The sequence below is a fragment of the Gavialis gangeticus genome, unplaced genomic scaffold (genome assembly GCF_001723915.1).
Source record: "Gavialis gangeticus isolate Ggan-Ray unplaced genomic scaffold, GavGan_comp1, whole genome shotgun sequence".
NCBI lineage: Eukaryota > Metazoa > Chordata > Crocodylia > Gavialidae > Gavialis > Gavialis gangeticus.
In genome coordinates, this window is record NW_017728994.1 from 64995926 (window position 1) to 65012971 (window position 17046).

General features: G+C 44.1%; 1 protein-coding gene across 5 annotated transcripts in view; it reads left to right on the top strand.

Annotated features, from left to right (window-relative positions):
- The window catches only part of TACC2 (transforming acidic coiled-coil containing protein 2), a 244549-nt gene that overhangs the window by 101266 nt on the left and 126237 nt on the right, over positions 1 to 17046 (top strand). Inside the window, exon 1 of one of the 5 annotated variants that reach the window (XM_019502939.1) lies at positions 16111 to 16552. The exons of the other annotated variants lie outside the window; for them this stretch is intronic. Within the exon in view, the coding sequence (XP_019358484.1) occupies positions 16485 to 16552 (68 nt within the window). The 5' untranslated portion in view covers positions 16111 to 16484. Of the gene's footprint in view, positions 1 to 16110; positions 16553 to 17046 lie in introns of those variants that run through there. 5 annotated transcript variants of the gene reach the window in all.

Below are 17046 nucleotides of genomic sequence, written 5' to 3' on the forward strand. Positions count from 1 at the left end.
ATTGATAAATGAAACAGATGACAGTTTTCTTCTTTAAGACTCATGAATCACAGTGATCTTGAGCTTGATGAGTAGGGTCCCCCCATCCTGCTTACTCTGATGCTCAGCAGTTAAATACACCAGTTAACCTAATCCTGCTGGATTTTTATTAAATGAATATGGAATGAATTTGAAGGTCTACTGTATCTAATCCATCTGTGTGAAATGAAGAAATACTTGGAAGACTTTTACTTTTACAATGTGTTCCTCCTTTTCTTTCTTGGCTTTAAAAATCTGTTTCCATACTGCTTCCTAGGAGTTCAAGATGTTTCATTGCTCTTGCGTACAGAGCTTAGCCTGTTTCTTTGATTTTCATGAAACTTTTACTTTTTGTCATAGTGGAAGCAAGTTTTCCTGCTTTCTTCAAATCTTGGAGGATGACTCATCTTCAAAAAAAAATCAGCCCCTTGTCATGGTCACATTGCCATCATTTATAATCAGCACAAGTAATTCAAGAACCAGTGCTTTTCATGCCTCCTGGTTTTTATTATAATGCCTACAGCAATTGAAAAACCACTTTTTGATTTTTCTGGAGTGAGTTTTGACCCTTTGTAAAGGGAATGATTCATTCTGTTTAATTTGTAACTGCACAAAGCAAATATGAGTTGGAAATTCCAAAAGGGAAATAAAATGCATCATTAAGGCCTTATTGTGTTATAAAGTGGCTTTTTGTTAAAAAAGGAGATTTGTGTGAACTGGGCTGTAATAAACCTCTAATGGGCATCCAGCATAAGTGAAGCAAATGTCTATAATGCCAACAGCTTAACTGTGTACAGTACATGTAAATGGTGGCTGTTTTGCGTAAAAGAAGTAATACTATTTTCCTGAGGGCACAGTGATCTAGACCCTCAAGGGCTTCCCACAGTTTCCCATGCAGTAGAAATCATTGCTGAGATCATTTGGACTTTCCATATGATCCATCAGTGATTGCAGCAAGTGGATAAGGATGAATTGCAGTTTGCCTCTAGTTTCTATTTGCTTTTTTTTTTTTTTTTAAGTAACCTTTTTCTCCTGGGTCTGGTCAGGTTCTCACCGGGCCAAGAAAAACTGAGATACATGCGCAGAACTTATCCCCAGGGAACAGAATGCCTTGTTTTGCTCAATACAACTCTTAGGTAAGGCTGACAAATCTTTGTGTGTGGCCTGTCTGGCTTTCAGCCAAAAGCAATTATAGACACAGTATGGTGTCTTGTCTCTGGATTAGGAAATAGCAGGGTCCTCAGGGTTAGGGGCCGGATTCTGCAGGTGTGGAGCTTCCACTGAAACCAGGCATGTAAGTGGTGGTGTGCAATGGACCTACAGAACCGATCCCCAATAGAGACTGTGTTGTGCTTCAGAGCTACGTGCTGGGTCTAGCCCCATGTGCCACCTCTGGGGCTGTGCACTGAGCCTGGGACCATGTGCTGGCTCTGGAGCCATGTGTTGAATCTCACCTGGACTCAACACAGACCCAGTCCTGGCACACTGCCCCAGAGGCAGTGCATAGGGTCAGTCCTAACATGTGGCTCCAGAGCCTGTGCATGGTCCTAGGCGTGGTGCACGCAGCTCCAGAGCATAATGCATGGAGTCAGACTTGGTATGTGGCTCAAGACCCAGCATGGTATTGGACTTGGTCTGCTGGGTCTGACCTAGCAAGTGGTTCCAGAGCCAGTGTGCAGGGTCAGACTTGATGTTTAACTCTAGATCCAGTGCACCCAGGCAATCTGTGGGCCCAACCAGTGTGCAGGGCTGGCAGCAGCCTCCAAAGCACACTTGATTTCCTAGGTGCTGCCACTTACTACATCAATTGAAGTTGTTTTTTTCAGGCTACCCTTCATAATTAAGGTGTGTAATATGTACAGGGATGTACTATATGCATATGGAACAATATGGTAAATGGTTTCAACAAGCAGGATTTTTGTGGCTGCTGTATTTCACATGAAAACGGTGGAATATGACATGGTTCTTATTTGAAATGTAATGCAGTTTTTCATTTCTTTTTTCCCCCCTCCTCAAAGTGTGCCACTTCAGGTATATTGTAGATGTATTCTGCGCACAATGATGGGAGAAAAGCAGTTTTTTGTGCATATGTGTGTAAATCAGACCTCAGTGGTAAAACCTCTTATCTATATGCTGCAAAGGACAAAATGGTGTTCAGTAGCCCTCTGTTTCCTCATTATTACTGCGTATTTTACAGGTTCCCTCAGGCAGTATATGGTAATTTCTTTGCTTCTAAAACGAGTTCAGCAGCATGAAAATGAATCTGTCATTACACTAATTAATCCATCCACAAGGAATATTCAAATGACATTAATCACCTGCCCTAATCCCACAAACGGATGGCAATGCAGACTCTGGGCCACTGGTTCTCAGACTTTTTAGATTTAAGGAACTGTTTGATAGACTCGAGGTATCCCTTGGAAAATGCCAGCTCCTAGCTTTCACTAGGGTTATCCGGCTACAGAAAAGTGTTAGAGCAATTTTTCTGTTGCGAGGAACTCAGAAAGTTCACAACAGGTCAGGCTGTTTTCAGCACTGTGGATTCTTATTTAAAATCTCTGGGTTTATCACGAATCACGTGAATCAAGTTTGTACACCTAACCGGTGGCAGTGTGTAGGGAGTGCACGTGCACATGCACGCCCTCAGAGTGCTGGTTCACCCCCTGACAGGCTGCACTCCCCACTTAGGCGATGGGTATTGGGGCAGGCGGGAGCACCCGTGTGATCGGCCACAGGGGACCCCTTCCCCTCTCTGGTCAGCAGGATTGGCTGTGGAGGGACCCCCTCCCCCCTGGTGGTTGACTGGTTGCTGGGGGGGGCACATGCCCCCCCTAAGGTGGCACCAGTTGCCCATGCACCTAACAATGCTAAAATAGTATGGCACTTTTGAAAGGATCGCAAGATACCCTAGGGTGCCACAGCACCCTGGCTGAGAAGCACTGTTCTAGGCAGGCTCTTTACACTTGGTTTACTCTATTGTTTCAAGGTGGTGTCGCACATTCATATGCACCACATACAGCATGTATTACAGGCTTCAGTTGTGCATTGGGAAGTATTCTGCTATGCAGAAGAAGGTCTAGATAGAGGTCTAGATAGAGAAATGGGGCCTAGGTAGGATCACCCAACTGTTTCAGATCCAGAAGAGTACAGTACAGTTGTACAGTAATACATCATATGAGCTACTGTTCTCTGTCAGGTGCAATCTGAACTAACAACTAATAAACATTTCTCTTTCATGCACTTTGGTAACGACTTTTGCTGCTAGGACAAGTGGTTGGAAGTTCTGACCCATTTGGGCTGTGAGCATATAAGTAGCATGCCTAGAGCATAGCAAGAGTACAGGGGCCATATTCCCAAATATATATGCATAGTTGTCCAGGTTTTTATGCAGTGTTTTACTCCGTGTTCGGGCAAGCAGCATTCTAATGATGAATGGGAGGCATTTGCTTTAGTATGGATTTGGTTCAAAAAGCACTAGGGAGATAAACTCATTATGCTATACCAGGAGTGTTGGACGGGGTCGCAACCTCTCGGGCAGCATTTTTCTTCTAAATTTGTATAATACATTGTACCCTGGGCTGTTGCCATCCCTGCATGTTCTGATCTAGTACAAAAGTCAATAACCCTATGAGTAAGAGGAATAGACTATGAGGGCTGATCTGCATTGTGAGAATGCAGCTACTTAGTGGACTACCAATTTAGTGCCAGCAGTAGGGAAACTGGAAACCCAGTGTAAGTCACAGCTCAAGTATCTAGTGCTGCTCCTCACAGGCTCAAATGAAATTATGTTAATAATATTGGTGTCCTTTCCTGACTTCAGCTTCCATTGCTAGAAAATTATGGGGATCGGTTTTGCTTGTGTAAATTCAGTCTTGGAGTCTTAATGGCTGTTTGTACTAAGTATGCTTAATTTTGTGGTCCTTTTTACAGGTTCATAAAGCTATTTATTCATTTTACATATTCATATTACAGCTATTTATTCATTTTAACTTTGCTGTATTTTCTTGGAGATTCAAGTTAAAAAATGACATTTGTCTAATTTTTTTTAGCCTATTGGTATGTGTGAGCTTAAAAAGAAAATAATTTTAATTGTCTTTTACCAATGTTTTGGCAAATTATTGACATATACACATAATTTTACTCTTCTTCTATAGCAGTGGTTTTCAGACTTTTCTGGCCGCCTACCCCTTTACCCATAAAGTATCGCTGTTCATACCCCACACTCCTGACATGTCTGTTGAGAAGGGTTGCCACAGATGTCCATGCACAGCAGTCAGAAGCTCTACCACCTTTATTAAGACAGTCACATACTCTTTGGCAAAGCATCGTGTGCCCCATGCATTACCCCAGTTTGCAAACTGCTACTGTAGAGCAGAGGTTTTCTACCTCCCTCCCTATGGGCCAGATCCTGCAAACAGGCTCTGGGGAAGGTCTGGCCTGGCCTGGCCTGGATCACCACAGGGGATCAAGGAGCACACAGATGTGAAGAACTGCCTGTTCCCCCTGCAGTACCCGCTTCCACAGCCCTCCTTGTTTCTTTCTTGTGCCTGAGCTTACTTGCTGCAGAGAGGCCATGTATCTGCAGCAAGGGTAAACACTGGTGGGTTGAGCTGCCCAGGGGATGGAGATTTGGGCTCACATCAATGGGGTGGGGTTGCAAGCTCCAAGCTGTTGGGGCAAAAAGTTGCCAACCTCTACTCTTCTTGAGTCAGCGTTATCAATTCACATTATGGAGCCAGGCTAATGTTAATGCAGTTAGTTATGTATATGAGCATCCTATGCTTGCGAATAATCAAGCTAATCAAAAAAATGATACATTAAAAAAAAAAATCTAAATGATTTGCTGTTTCCATTACAGTTTGAAGCTGTATATGAGGCATGATATAGGCAGTTTGTCAGAGTGTGCTTATGTGCGCGCAGGAAGCAAACTTAGTTATAGAGCTGGAAAGGATTCAAAGAATAATCTAGTTCAACCTGCTTCACAGATTCAGGGTTCTTTGATCCTAAATGATTCAAGAAACATGCTTGTTCAGCCTCTTCTTGGGAAAGAGATTGCACAACTTCCCTAGGCAGATTTTCCCATTGTCCTGCTATTTATACAATTAAAGTTGGGTTTTTTTTCCTGAGAATTGACCAAAATCTCCTTTGCTGCAGTTTAAACCCATTGCCATATGACTTGCCTCTTGTTGCTAGGAAGGACAGTGTTCTTCTATCTTTGTATGGCAGCTTTTCAAATATTTGAAAAATGTTATCATGTCCCCTGCTCAATCTCCTTATCTCTAAACTCAACCTTTCCTCAGCCTTTCCTCTTACTACTTACTATCCAATTCCTTTATCATCTTTGCTCACCTCTGGATCCTCTCTAATTTCTCTCGGTCCTTCTGAAGGGATTAGAATTTGCAGAGGTTGATAAAAACAGATTCATTGTCCTTAGTTAACTATTTCATTTATGACAAATTCAGAGAAAGGGTGGCTACCTGCTATTTACCCATCTGCTAAAATACAGCGTGAACAAATCAACAAGAACAGACCTACTAAAGATATTTTAAAACAATCTCTGCCGCTGCAGTTAGCCTAAACAAATTATGTTGGTGAACCCAGAAAAAGTTCTCAGTTTGCTTTTATGTAGAAGACTGGTTTCATCCTTTTATTCCTAGCACCAGCTAAAGGAACTCGGTTATTTCAGCAGAGCTCCTCTACATGCTCACCTTTGGACATGAGATAATCTCCAGACTTTTAGAAGAGTTTATATGTTTCTTTTGGATTTCAATGTAAGGAATGAATTTACAGTATTTTTAGAAAGAGGAAAAAGTGAACGAGTCAGAATTGCCAACATTTTCTGTTGAGGGGGAAAACAAACAGCTTTCTCATATTCATCAAACTTTTCACTGGAACATCTTGACTTTTCATGAAAAAACTGAAACTAATATTTTTTTTTTCAGTTGCAAACCCAAAATGTTTCAAAAGCTAGATGTTCTGCCAAAAGTTGACCAGACTGAGTTGTAACCTTGCTCGCATTCCTGGCCTGCATAATTGTTCCTTCTCCGAGTTGTAACAGTGAGCTACACCAGCAAGAGTATTATTTTAATCTGCTCCTCTCACCCTGCTTCACTGCCTAATTTTTCACGCAGGGCACTCAGAGGAAGGGGCCTTTGGAAATCTTCTTGTTTTCACTTCTGACGCGGCTCGGTGGGAGAGGGTTCCCTCTGGAGAACGCAACTGCGACTTGGAGCAGCAACCGAAGGGCATCCTCTTGAAAGCCCCAGAAGGCATTCATTTCCTTCAGGAGTTGGGTGCTATTTTCACAGCGGTCTCAGTTCAATCTGGTCCACAGACCTTAGGCATAAAGCCATAGAAAATGCTTGCAAACAGGGGCAATGCGTAGGGGGTGCACACGAGTGCACATGCACCCCCTGAGCATGGCAGTGCACCCACAGCAAAAGGTGTGCACCGCCACAGGCAGTCGCCACTCACCATCCCACCTCTGACACCACTGGTGGCGTCTGTGCACGGTTGCCGAACCCCTGGGTAGCACTCGCCACCCTCCCACACCCTGCCACCGACAGTGCCAGCGGTGTCTGCAGGAGCTCCGTGCTTACCACCACTGCTCTCCTGCCACCGCCGTGCCCCCCCAGCCACAGGGGGCATGCATCATTCATGCTTATAAAGAAACCTGAAAACAGGAATAACATATAGAAGGAAGCTTCTTAGGGTTGTGAGGACACCTGTTAGACGTAGATTAAGCTTCCCCTCTCAGCCATATGACTAGAAGGCCGTACCCCTTGTGCCACATGAGAAATTGTTTTCTACAGATCTCCCCTCCAGCCCCCCTCCCCTGCCACAGAACTGTAGGTACCGTGTTAAGCTATGGCTTTTGAGGCATTTTGTATAGCAGGGGATAAGATGTTTAACCACCTTGTAGATGAACTTTTTTCCCTTCCTAAAATATCCTTTTCCGTGAAACCCTTTAACATGTGCACCTATCATTTTATCTGTCAAAATTTAATTGACAGCAGAGTCCCCAAAGAACGTTATGTGCATGCACCTTCGTTAGCTTTGCAGTAAGGTCCAAACACAGAAGGGTTCAAAGGCTAAGCTGGTGCTGTGGATGTTTCATAACTTTTAATGCTATTGATCTCACGTTCAATTTAGATTCAGCAGGGGCCTTAGCAACCAACCATTGATCAATATGTCCATTTTTAGAAATGTGTTTTAATCAGTTAGACTGTCTGTGCTTGCGAGTTGCAGTGTATGTATCATATATTCAGGGTTTTTTCTTTGAATTGATAGGGGAAAATAGATTGAATATGGTAACGTGGTAAATCCTGATGGTCTGTATTTTTTATCAGCTTACAAAGTATTCAGTGCCTGTCACATATTAAACTAGAGGAGTGATACAGCAGTAACTTCACAGTGTAATAGTTTCCTCATGGCATCCTTTAAGTCAACTAGTAATTTCTTGAATTAAGGACAGCCCTAAATCAGTGTGTGGTGTTGTTATTTGAATGACAGTAGTGTGCAGAAGTCCCAGACAGAATTAGGGCCCCGTTCTGGGTGCTATACACACATATGAAAAGATGTTCCTCAATCAGGTGCTCAGAATACAAAGCATCCCCTAGACTCACTGATCCCTGTGTGTAATACATCTATTATTTGTATTGTGGGAGCAGCTAGAAATGCCAGTTTTGGACCAGGACTGTGCTGTGCTAGGCACTGTATAAACAGCAAAAAGATGGTCTTTGCATCAGAGCTTCTGTTCTTGGTAATTTTCAAGCCAAAGTAAATTTAGAGTAATTTCATTGACTTTTAAGGTAGTTATAATGTACCTGTTAGGTGCGGTTGGCAGTTGTCAGATCACATTTTGGGCAGAATCAAAGTCTGCACTGCATTAGAAATTTGTTAGTGGGCACTAAATCCAAGAGGAAACAAGACAGGGTGCGTGTTTATGCGCAAGACAGAGAGAGAGAGTGGGTGGGGAGAGATGCTCTAAAAGCTTGTGGAAAAGAAGAGGTCAAGATGTGGCTCTTTGTAGAGGTTGGAGAGAAGCTGGCACGGTGAGTCACTAAGGAAAGGGGAAGCAGCTGGCAGAGAGGGTTTCTGTAGGGGGCAGGGAGGGAAGGAGCCAAGGGCAATTGACTGCATGTTGGGGGCATCAGCTACCACTGATTCTTTGCATAGCTCTGAAAATGCTGTTGTAGTAACTGGAGGAATATTTCATGTTCTCTCCTGTTTGCTATTTAAGATGCTGTCTGTATCAAACTCCATTTTGGATGTGGGCTGTCTTGGCCTGCTCCGTCATCTTTTGTCTCTACATTGAGTTAAAACTCATAGTAACGGTAAAAGTAAGTTTTGTTCTTGGCAAGGGTCTGACAGTGAGGATTGTTAATCTTTACTGATTAGCCATTCAAATGCAGCACTCTTAGACCAGGACATGGCTACTGCCTAGAGCAAACCAGTTTCATTTGGACTCCAGGAGGGAGGTAACCAAGCAACTGATCATCTGTTGGGAGAATTAGATCACCTGCAGAAAACGATGTGGGGTGATCAAAAGAAAGAAGCCTGGGGATTATACATATAAAGAAGGTCTCTTGCTGCTCCATTTAGAGCAGCGGTTCTCAGCCTGTTTGCCACAGTGGGCCACGCTTCCAGTTCTCAATGTTATGTGGGCTGCACCCACACAACTTACTTCCTTTGTATCCATTTAAAAATGTTTTAACCGAATGTCACACGGGCAGCAGCCGCATGCTGACTGGGCCACAGGCTGAGAAGCACTGGTTTCGAGAGAGAGAGGTGGGGGAGATGAACTTCTAGCTATCCGAAAAGTCTGACATAAATCCAAAGAGCACAAAGAACTGGGGAGAAAACATGGGTATTTTTTATTGTTCTGTCTAGAGCTGTGTATTTCTTGTACTAAGTAAAATGAATAGTGATTGGTTTTTGCGTCATGAAGGTTTTGTGCCTGCTTCAGCTATCCCTGGTCCCCAAAAAGTTGAGCTGTAAACCCAAAGGCTTGGAAAGGGTGTACTGTGCCTAAATTAGTGGGGAGTCTTGGAAATCGGCACTGGTCAGGGGTTTAGATGCCCTGTTGAACCCTTCAGCTGCTTAACACCCCTCAAGCAAATGGCTGTCTTGGCAGTTGCCCTTCCTGCCCCCCCTGCCCATATCTATGCCCTTAGCACAGAAGCCTGTAGCAGCTGACATACAAGGTCATGGTTCCCCAAAAGAGCAATAGAAAAAAGACTGTGCTAAGCAAGTGTGCCAGAAAAGCCAAAGAAACACCAAGTTCTGCAGCTTACTCCAATCAAAGGAGTAAGGTAGAGTGTGTTTGGACCCAATCTGAATAGCCTGATGAGTATCCAATGAGATGAGCACTACCTGGGCTCTCAGATCTATGTTTTAAAAGATGGAAAAATTGCTGTGTGCTGACCATTTCCCAAAGCATGGTTAGACTTTCCTGGGCTCTGTAACATAGTTCATGTAGTGCATGATTTGGATTGTAGGTACTCTGATCCTGGTAGACCCTCCATAGTGATCTCTATAGTGCAGTGCCTAGGAGCTAAGTGAACTGGCACCCATTCAAAGACTAGCAAGGCAGTCCCCATGACACCCAATTTCTTTCTTACGATGCACTCTACCTCTTAGGAGTCTGAGCCAATGCCAGGCACATACCCCCTTGGATTCAGTCTCAAGGTCTGACTTCTATTTATTGACTTCCTTGGCACATTTTTCTAAGGTAATTCACAGCATCCCTAAAAACCTCAGCACTAGACATAAAGGTGTCCTAGAAGAATTATATGTTTTGTGTCATTTGGATGTTCTGTATTAATCTCTTCTCTTCTGGTTTTTGTACCATGCTCACCATTGTAGTCGTATGAGAGCATGTTCCAGGAGCACATTGAACAGTTGAGTGAACATCTGCTATGTACATTCTCTCGCTCCTTATCCAGAGGGAAAATTATGTGCATTGTTTTGGGCTGTGGATTGTTTCGTTGGTTTGTTTTTAATTATGCTTTTCATTTATGGTAAGTAGGACCTGGTCAAAGAAGTGCATCTTGCACTTGCAAGGAGAAGATGCTGAAGTTTGAGACAGCCCTTAGTTCCTGGGGCAGTAAGACTCACAGACTGAAACCAGCCTCTCAGAAAGCTGTCATGCACTTTGCCTCTCTAGTGCGAAGAGTTACATTACAGAAGTGTATCGGCTTGAGATCAAAAAGTGCCCTTTTAATGGGTGGGGAACAGTAAAGGCTGTGATTTAAAAAAAGGCTTTCTGATGTTGGAATCACAGTATGTTGGCCTGAATGACTGCTAAGCTGAAGGGGATGGGTACAGTATGGGATACCAACCATGTCACCTAAAACCCCGGTGAGGATGATTTTGAAGTGTACCTGTATACTAGGGCTGGGTGAAGCTTCGGTCCCTGATTCAATTTGGCGGCTGAATCTTCAAACCTGAATCGAATCAAAGGACCCTTTAATCTCTCTGAATAGAATCAGAACCCTTCGAATCAATTTGGAAAGATTGGGAGATTTGGCCATAGACACAGCTTTCAATGTTTTTTCTACATACCTCTAGGTAGCAGGGGCTCATGAATGCTGCGATGCTGCGGTGCATTGAGTGTCCCACAGAAGTGTGGGAGGCTTCCCAGCGAGCTCAGCAGCAGACTCAGGAGTGGACCAGAAGCATTTCATGTCCACTCCTGGGTCCACCAGGGAGCGTGCTGGGTCCCCGCCATGTCCCCTGGCTCTGTGACTGGTGCTTCCTGGGTCTAGGGGGGCACCTGGGGGCCCCCTGCAGCCAATTGCTGATCTAGGGAGGATGAAGGGGGCCCCTGGTGCACTCCCCTGTGGACCCAGAAGTGGACCAGAAGTACTTCTGGCCCACTTCTGGGTTTGCCGCTGAGCACATGGAGGGTCCCCTGTGCTTCTGTGGGACACTCCACCTGTCCCAGTATCACAGTGTTCACAAGCCGTGCTGGTACTTTGAGGTATGTAGAAAAAACATTTAAAGCTGTCTATGTCCAAGTTGGTGATTCTCCAGATCAGCATCGAATTTTCAGATTCAGATTTGGCCGAATTGAATCAGGGACAGTGATCCAAATCAACTAATTGAATAGTCACTGTCCCTTATTCGGGCTGAATCCAAATCGAATAGGGCTCACTTTGCACACTGTATACCATAGGTTACAGCTAGGTACTTGCAGCATGTGCACATAGTCTGCATCCAGACTAAAGCTAACACTATATTTAGTATCAGTTGATGTTTCTGTTGACAGTCCCTTTGGATGGCTTTAGTCCAGGGAGGGGGAGACTCAGCTTCCCTCTCACAGAGGAGCTGCTCCTTGCACATCCATGGGGAGGATGTAAAAAAGTCTTGCATTGCTGCTTGTACACTGGACTTTGGTTTCCAAGGCTATCAGTCTTTTATGACCATGATGTTCACCTCCCACAGAAAAATAGGAGATAAGTAAGGCCTGCATTGCTCTTTTAGCTTCTGTAATAGGGGTATGCTAAGTGTCAGAGAACTGAAAGAATAGGAGAGGCAGGATGCTTAGAGTGATTAGAACAGATCAGTGGTGCTCAGCCTTCTTCCCTTGCAGGTCAGATGGCCTGTGCCAGGTCCATCCATGGGCCAGTCCCTTATGCTGTGATCTGGCAAATGGGGATGGTGTGGTTGGGGCCTGATCCAGCTGTTTGGCAAAGGTCTGGCCCAGATCTAACCACGCAGGGCTAGCGGAGAGGGGAGGGGGAGCAGTGTTAATTGCCACCACTCCCACACTGCCAGATTTCCTGACCTGTGGGGAAATCTTTGTGCTGGATTTGGCCCAAGGGGTAGGAGTTGAACACTCCTGGAATCGATTCAGGACTCCACATTTTAGTTGAGTGCAGCAGCAATGAAATGAGATTATCTCCCCAAACTTCCTCCCAGTGTTGGATGACTAACAGTTTCACAGGGACTATATAGTCTGATTTCCTGTGCTAGACAGGCCAAAGAATTTCATCCAGTGTTTCTTGCATGGAAGAGAAATATGCTGTCCTACTACAGAACCAATCCCTTTCAAGCCCAGTAATTTGTAGCTGAGATGAGCTGTATTGTTTCAAAAGAAATCCAGTCTCAGTCTAAAGACTTCAAATGATTAAATATTTCCCTTGGTAAACAGCTCCGGTGGTTAGTTACTGTTATAAGTTTGCAAATAATTGCCAATTTATTTTTCCTAATTTAAGTTTCCATTGATAGATGATGTTTCGATTTCATGGGCTTGATTAAAGTCCCCTGCATTGCTGGTCAAATAATTGTTTCTTACACAGATACCTAAAGACCATGATCAGATCCATTTTTAAACATCTCTTTGATAAGCAGAATAGATTGTGCTCATTATCTTTGATTATAAGCTTGCTTTCCAGACTTTAAAACAGTTCTCTTTTGAGGCCTTTTCTTGTTTTTTATCCTGCTTTTAAAAGCAGAGCCACAGGATGGACCCCAGTTTTCCAGCTGTTGTTACTCAGTGATTGCATGACCAGTATAGTTTTTTCCCTCTGTTTTTAAGGTGCACCCAAATTGCTTAGAAAGATCTTTCTCAGAGTTCAGGGCAAAATCCTGTATTTTCTGGAAGTAGAAGGGTGGATGACGGGGAGCTGTCCTCACAGTTGGTGTCTGAGTCGTGCTGTTGGTACAGAGGCAGACTGATTTGAGGGGTTATGTTCCATAATGCACCTTACTGCTGCTTCCGATGGGAGCAGGGTGCAGCCCCTAGATGTTCAGGTAGGCCAGAATCATGACCACACCCCAAAACTTGCTGAATTTCAGCAAAACCAAGCCCCTGAACTTGCTGAATTTCAGCAAATGTGTTGGCCAGACTCATGAGTGCTGGTAAAAGAGTCCTGACGTACTGGTATGCTGGGGATGGGAGAAATATTCTGTTCTCTGTCATCCACAGCACCACTCAGTGTGTGATTTAAATCTGTAGTGTAAGTTAATGTTTATCTCATGCTTTTGCCATGATCAGTCCAAATTAAGCATGACAATACACTTATACAGAAGGCAGGGCAGCGTGGCACTATATAATCTAACTTGTTCAGAGAGGCATGAGCTTTCATAGGCTACAGCCTACTTCATCAGTTGCTATGAATCTGATGTAGTAGGCTGTAGCCCTTGAAAGCTCATGCCTCTCTGAACAAGTTAGGCTATAACAGGGGTGGGCAATTATTTGGGCTGGAGGACCACTTAATGAGTTTTGGTGAGCTGTTGAGAGTGGGGGGAGGGGAGGAGAGGGCAATTCATCCTATCTGGCATGTTGGCCACCACTGAAAGCCTAAGGAGGGAGGGCTGTGCTGCACACCATTCTGCTCTGCCACAGCTGGGACCAGGCTGGATTGTGTGGCATGCAAATGTCTCTACCCCCCTGCATCCATCCCCCACGTATGGCTTTCTGTTGGCTCTGCACAGAACCAGCACTGTGGCTGCCAGCATCCAGGCCCATACAGGATGGGGTGCGATGCAGCTTGCTGAGTAGCCATCCTGCCCATCTTCCCACTGTGATAAGCTGCTGCACCATATTACACCAGAAAATTCAGGGGCAGCTGCCCCAGGCTGAGCCCCTCTCCTGCAGCCAGCATAGACCCACCTCCTAGTGGTGCCGCGGTGGCAGTGGCTCATTGCAACATGTGGGTGGGTGGGCCAGCTACTTGGCACACTGCATCGGGCACCAACAGAAAGCTGAATGGGGGGGCGCAGCCCAGCGTGAGATATAGCCCTTGCTCCTCAGGCGTCCAACAGCAGCTGGCAGGCTGGATAGGATCTACTGGCAGGCCATGTTTTACCTAGCCCTCTGCTATAAGGTGACAGACTGCCCTGCCTTTTGCCTAATTTCAGACTTGCACAGTTAATTACCTCTAATACATTTACTTGGTAATACACTTGAAATTTGATGTAGGTAGGAAAAAAATGTTCAAGGTGTGTTTTACTAATTTTCCGTTTAGCAAGGCATGGAGTCCTCCACTTCTCCACCGTTAGCAGAAGACATACATCCCTTTTGCTTTGCAAAGAACTGAAGCATAACTGGTGAGCTGATAACCCCTCCCTCCCCCTCAGTTTTTGTTTAGATAAGCTGGTCTACTTTCTTCCTATCACCCATTATAGAAAGAAAAAGGAAAAGAAACAGTGGGTAGTTCTTATGGCATCCAAATGAGTGCTAACCAGTAACTTGGCTATAAAAATAGCGTGCAGAACTGACACTGAGTGACAGCCTCGACATAACAGAGTATCCCAAAAACAGCAACACCGTTTTAGCCTGCTGGCTTTCTATTACTTCCTGTGTTAGACTGACATGCCAGAGTCATTAACTTAATTTCACATTTAATGCTGAAGTAAATCCTTTTCACTGCCATCTTGAAATTCCATGTTGCACATCATTGGGAACACTCCTGATCTGATAGCTGCATATTTGATATTACTGTTAAATATTAGCACAACTATGCTATATTTTTATTAGGTGATGCTGATCCTTTGGAGGCTAGAGAATCAAGCATGTAAAAATATAAAGGAATATTAAGCAATATAAATAGTTTCTCATTCACAGCATATGATTTCCAAAGACCTGTAACTACTTATTGTGTCCCAAATGGTCCACTGGTCTGGAAACTAGGCCAGAAGTCAGATTCTTAAATTTGAGTACCATGTTTGACATTGACACACGCTTTACTTTGTGGGGAAAACAAGTAGGACCAAAGTTTGAAAAGCTGTCTCCTAATTTCTGATATTTAACTTCTACCTCACCGTTAAAAGATATCAACCTAGATACCATTTTCAACATTTGGGGTTAACCTTCTGTGTCTCATTTCCTTTTCCTTTATCTAAAATAAAATTAGCCACATATGTTTCACTTGCAGCATTATGAAGATGAAGTAGTTACACTTTAGAAAGTCGTTTGAAGATGAGTAACTCCACACAAATGCGAAGCGTTGCTGTTAATTATTCTTAAAGTTGTAGCAACTAAAGCCTTGTTGGTCTGTTTTAACCCCAGTTCCTGAAGTGGCGTACAGCATGCTTTTATCCTTTAGCACTGAACTAAGCCACATTTAATGGTCGGTTATTTTTGTAGGCTTGACAGGCATTAAAGGAGTCTCCATTTTTTTAAAAAACATATGGAAATTATCCACCAGTTAAGTCTTGTGTGCATGGTTAGGTCTTTATTGCAATCTAAAAGAAATACAGTGGTAACTACTTTTAAGTTGGGACGATTCAATGCGTCTGATGTGTGCCTGATCTTTTGATTTTTCTCCCCTCCTGATCCGTCCCCCCTTTCTGCCCCCATTTATCTGAGGTTAGTCTGTAGCTTCAAGGCATTTGAGACCTGGAGTCAGCAGCCCTGTTCTGAACATAGATGGGCCTGTGGCACTGCCGGTGACACCGCTCCTGGAGATCTGTGAAATGTAATTTGTTTATGAAGCATCCGTTTGTTTGCCAAATATGGCCATGTGGAGGCACCCGGTCCTCCCAGCTTGCGTGCTGAAATTTTCCCCGCGATATCCCTGGACCCTTTGCTGTAACAAAAGGGGAAACTTCTCTGTTGATTTTTGAATTGCTCTTTAATGCCCTCAGTTCACAGAGCCTTTTTATGAATCGCATAGCATAATTCCTTTGAGCAGCACCATTCCCAGAGTTTCTCCAGCTTATCATCTGGCAGAATATTTGAGCCCCCAGGCAGACTTCCCCCACGGCAAGAAGCAAAATGGTTAACTGTAGCCATATCTTTGCATCAAACTGCTCCCCAAAGCGCACACATTGCCTTGTTTACCTTGGCTGCTCATGACATTTCCCCCTACTTTCCTGATGGAAGAGTCCATTTGTGCAAGAGGGATGAGTTCCTTTTGTTGGAATAAAAAACCCCCAAATCCTCCATACGAATCCTCTCTGCTTGAATCATTCTGAAATATGCAACCTGCTTACTATTAAAGGGAAATGTACACGCGAGATCTAGTACACAAGTGAATTTGCATTTGAAATCAGCTGAGTCAACACAATATAATGGTCCTGCCTCTAGGTCCTTAGGGAACCACAGTAGCTGACAATATGTGCTTAAAGGGAGGGTCTTCATTTTTTTTTAAGCCAGTTTCAGTAGCCACTAGTCCTGTTTGTATTGGTGCTTGTACTGTAGCTGATTGAGCCATTGATGATCAGCGGCTGGTAACACATCGGTGCCTGCCACAGTGGCTGGGATTTTATTTTATTCTTTTTTTAAACCGTATTCATCTGAACAGGGAAAGGAAAAACCTGGCAACAGTTCAGAGAAGAGAAGCTGCTGCTAAAGTGTCTCTGCTGTTGCTGCCACTGATGCAAGCAGCTGTTTCCATCTGCACTGCAGTATTGCAGCCCCTACACTGTCAGACCTCTCAGGGCTTCTTGCTGGTGGAATTAACAAGGAAGCTGGCCCTGCTCGCAGCTAGCTTCAACTCAAGGGCATCCTGAGGATGGGAGGGTCGCAGTCTCTGCAGCAGGCACAGACAAGTAGCCTGAACCGGGAACCTTCAGAGGCAATGTAAGTGTAGAATCCCTTTCATCCTTTCTTTTTTTGCACTGCCAGGCCTGCCACCTTTCTGCACTTTACCTACCCGGCATGTTAAGAGAAGATGACTTTTGTATGAGGGGGCCTTTGTCGGTAGTAATTGTATTCAGCCAGAGACAATCAAGTTCATTTTTTAATGCTTCATAGCATGTGGGCATCCTGATTTGACTGACCGTCTCAATTCATTTATATCAGGCAGTGGCTGTTTAGCATATGTTTGTCCCTTATATGTTCTGGATGCCTAATCAATCAAATCCAATGACAATTTCCAGCAAAAAGAAAAATACCTCTGTGTTTCTGTTTAAAATGCACAGCATGTATCTGCATTTCACTGTTTTCTAAAGCTCCTTTCCAGCCTTCTCCATACAGACATTGTTTTTCAGGTCATATCACCCTTGTCAGCATCACCTCTGTTGTCTTGGTATTATTTCCTGTGATGAATCATAAGAACAAGGTGTCATTAGATC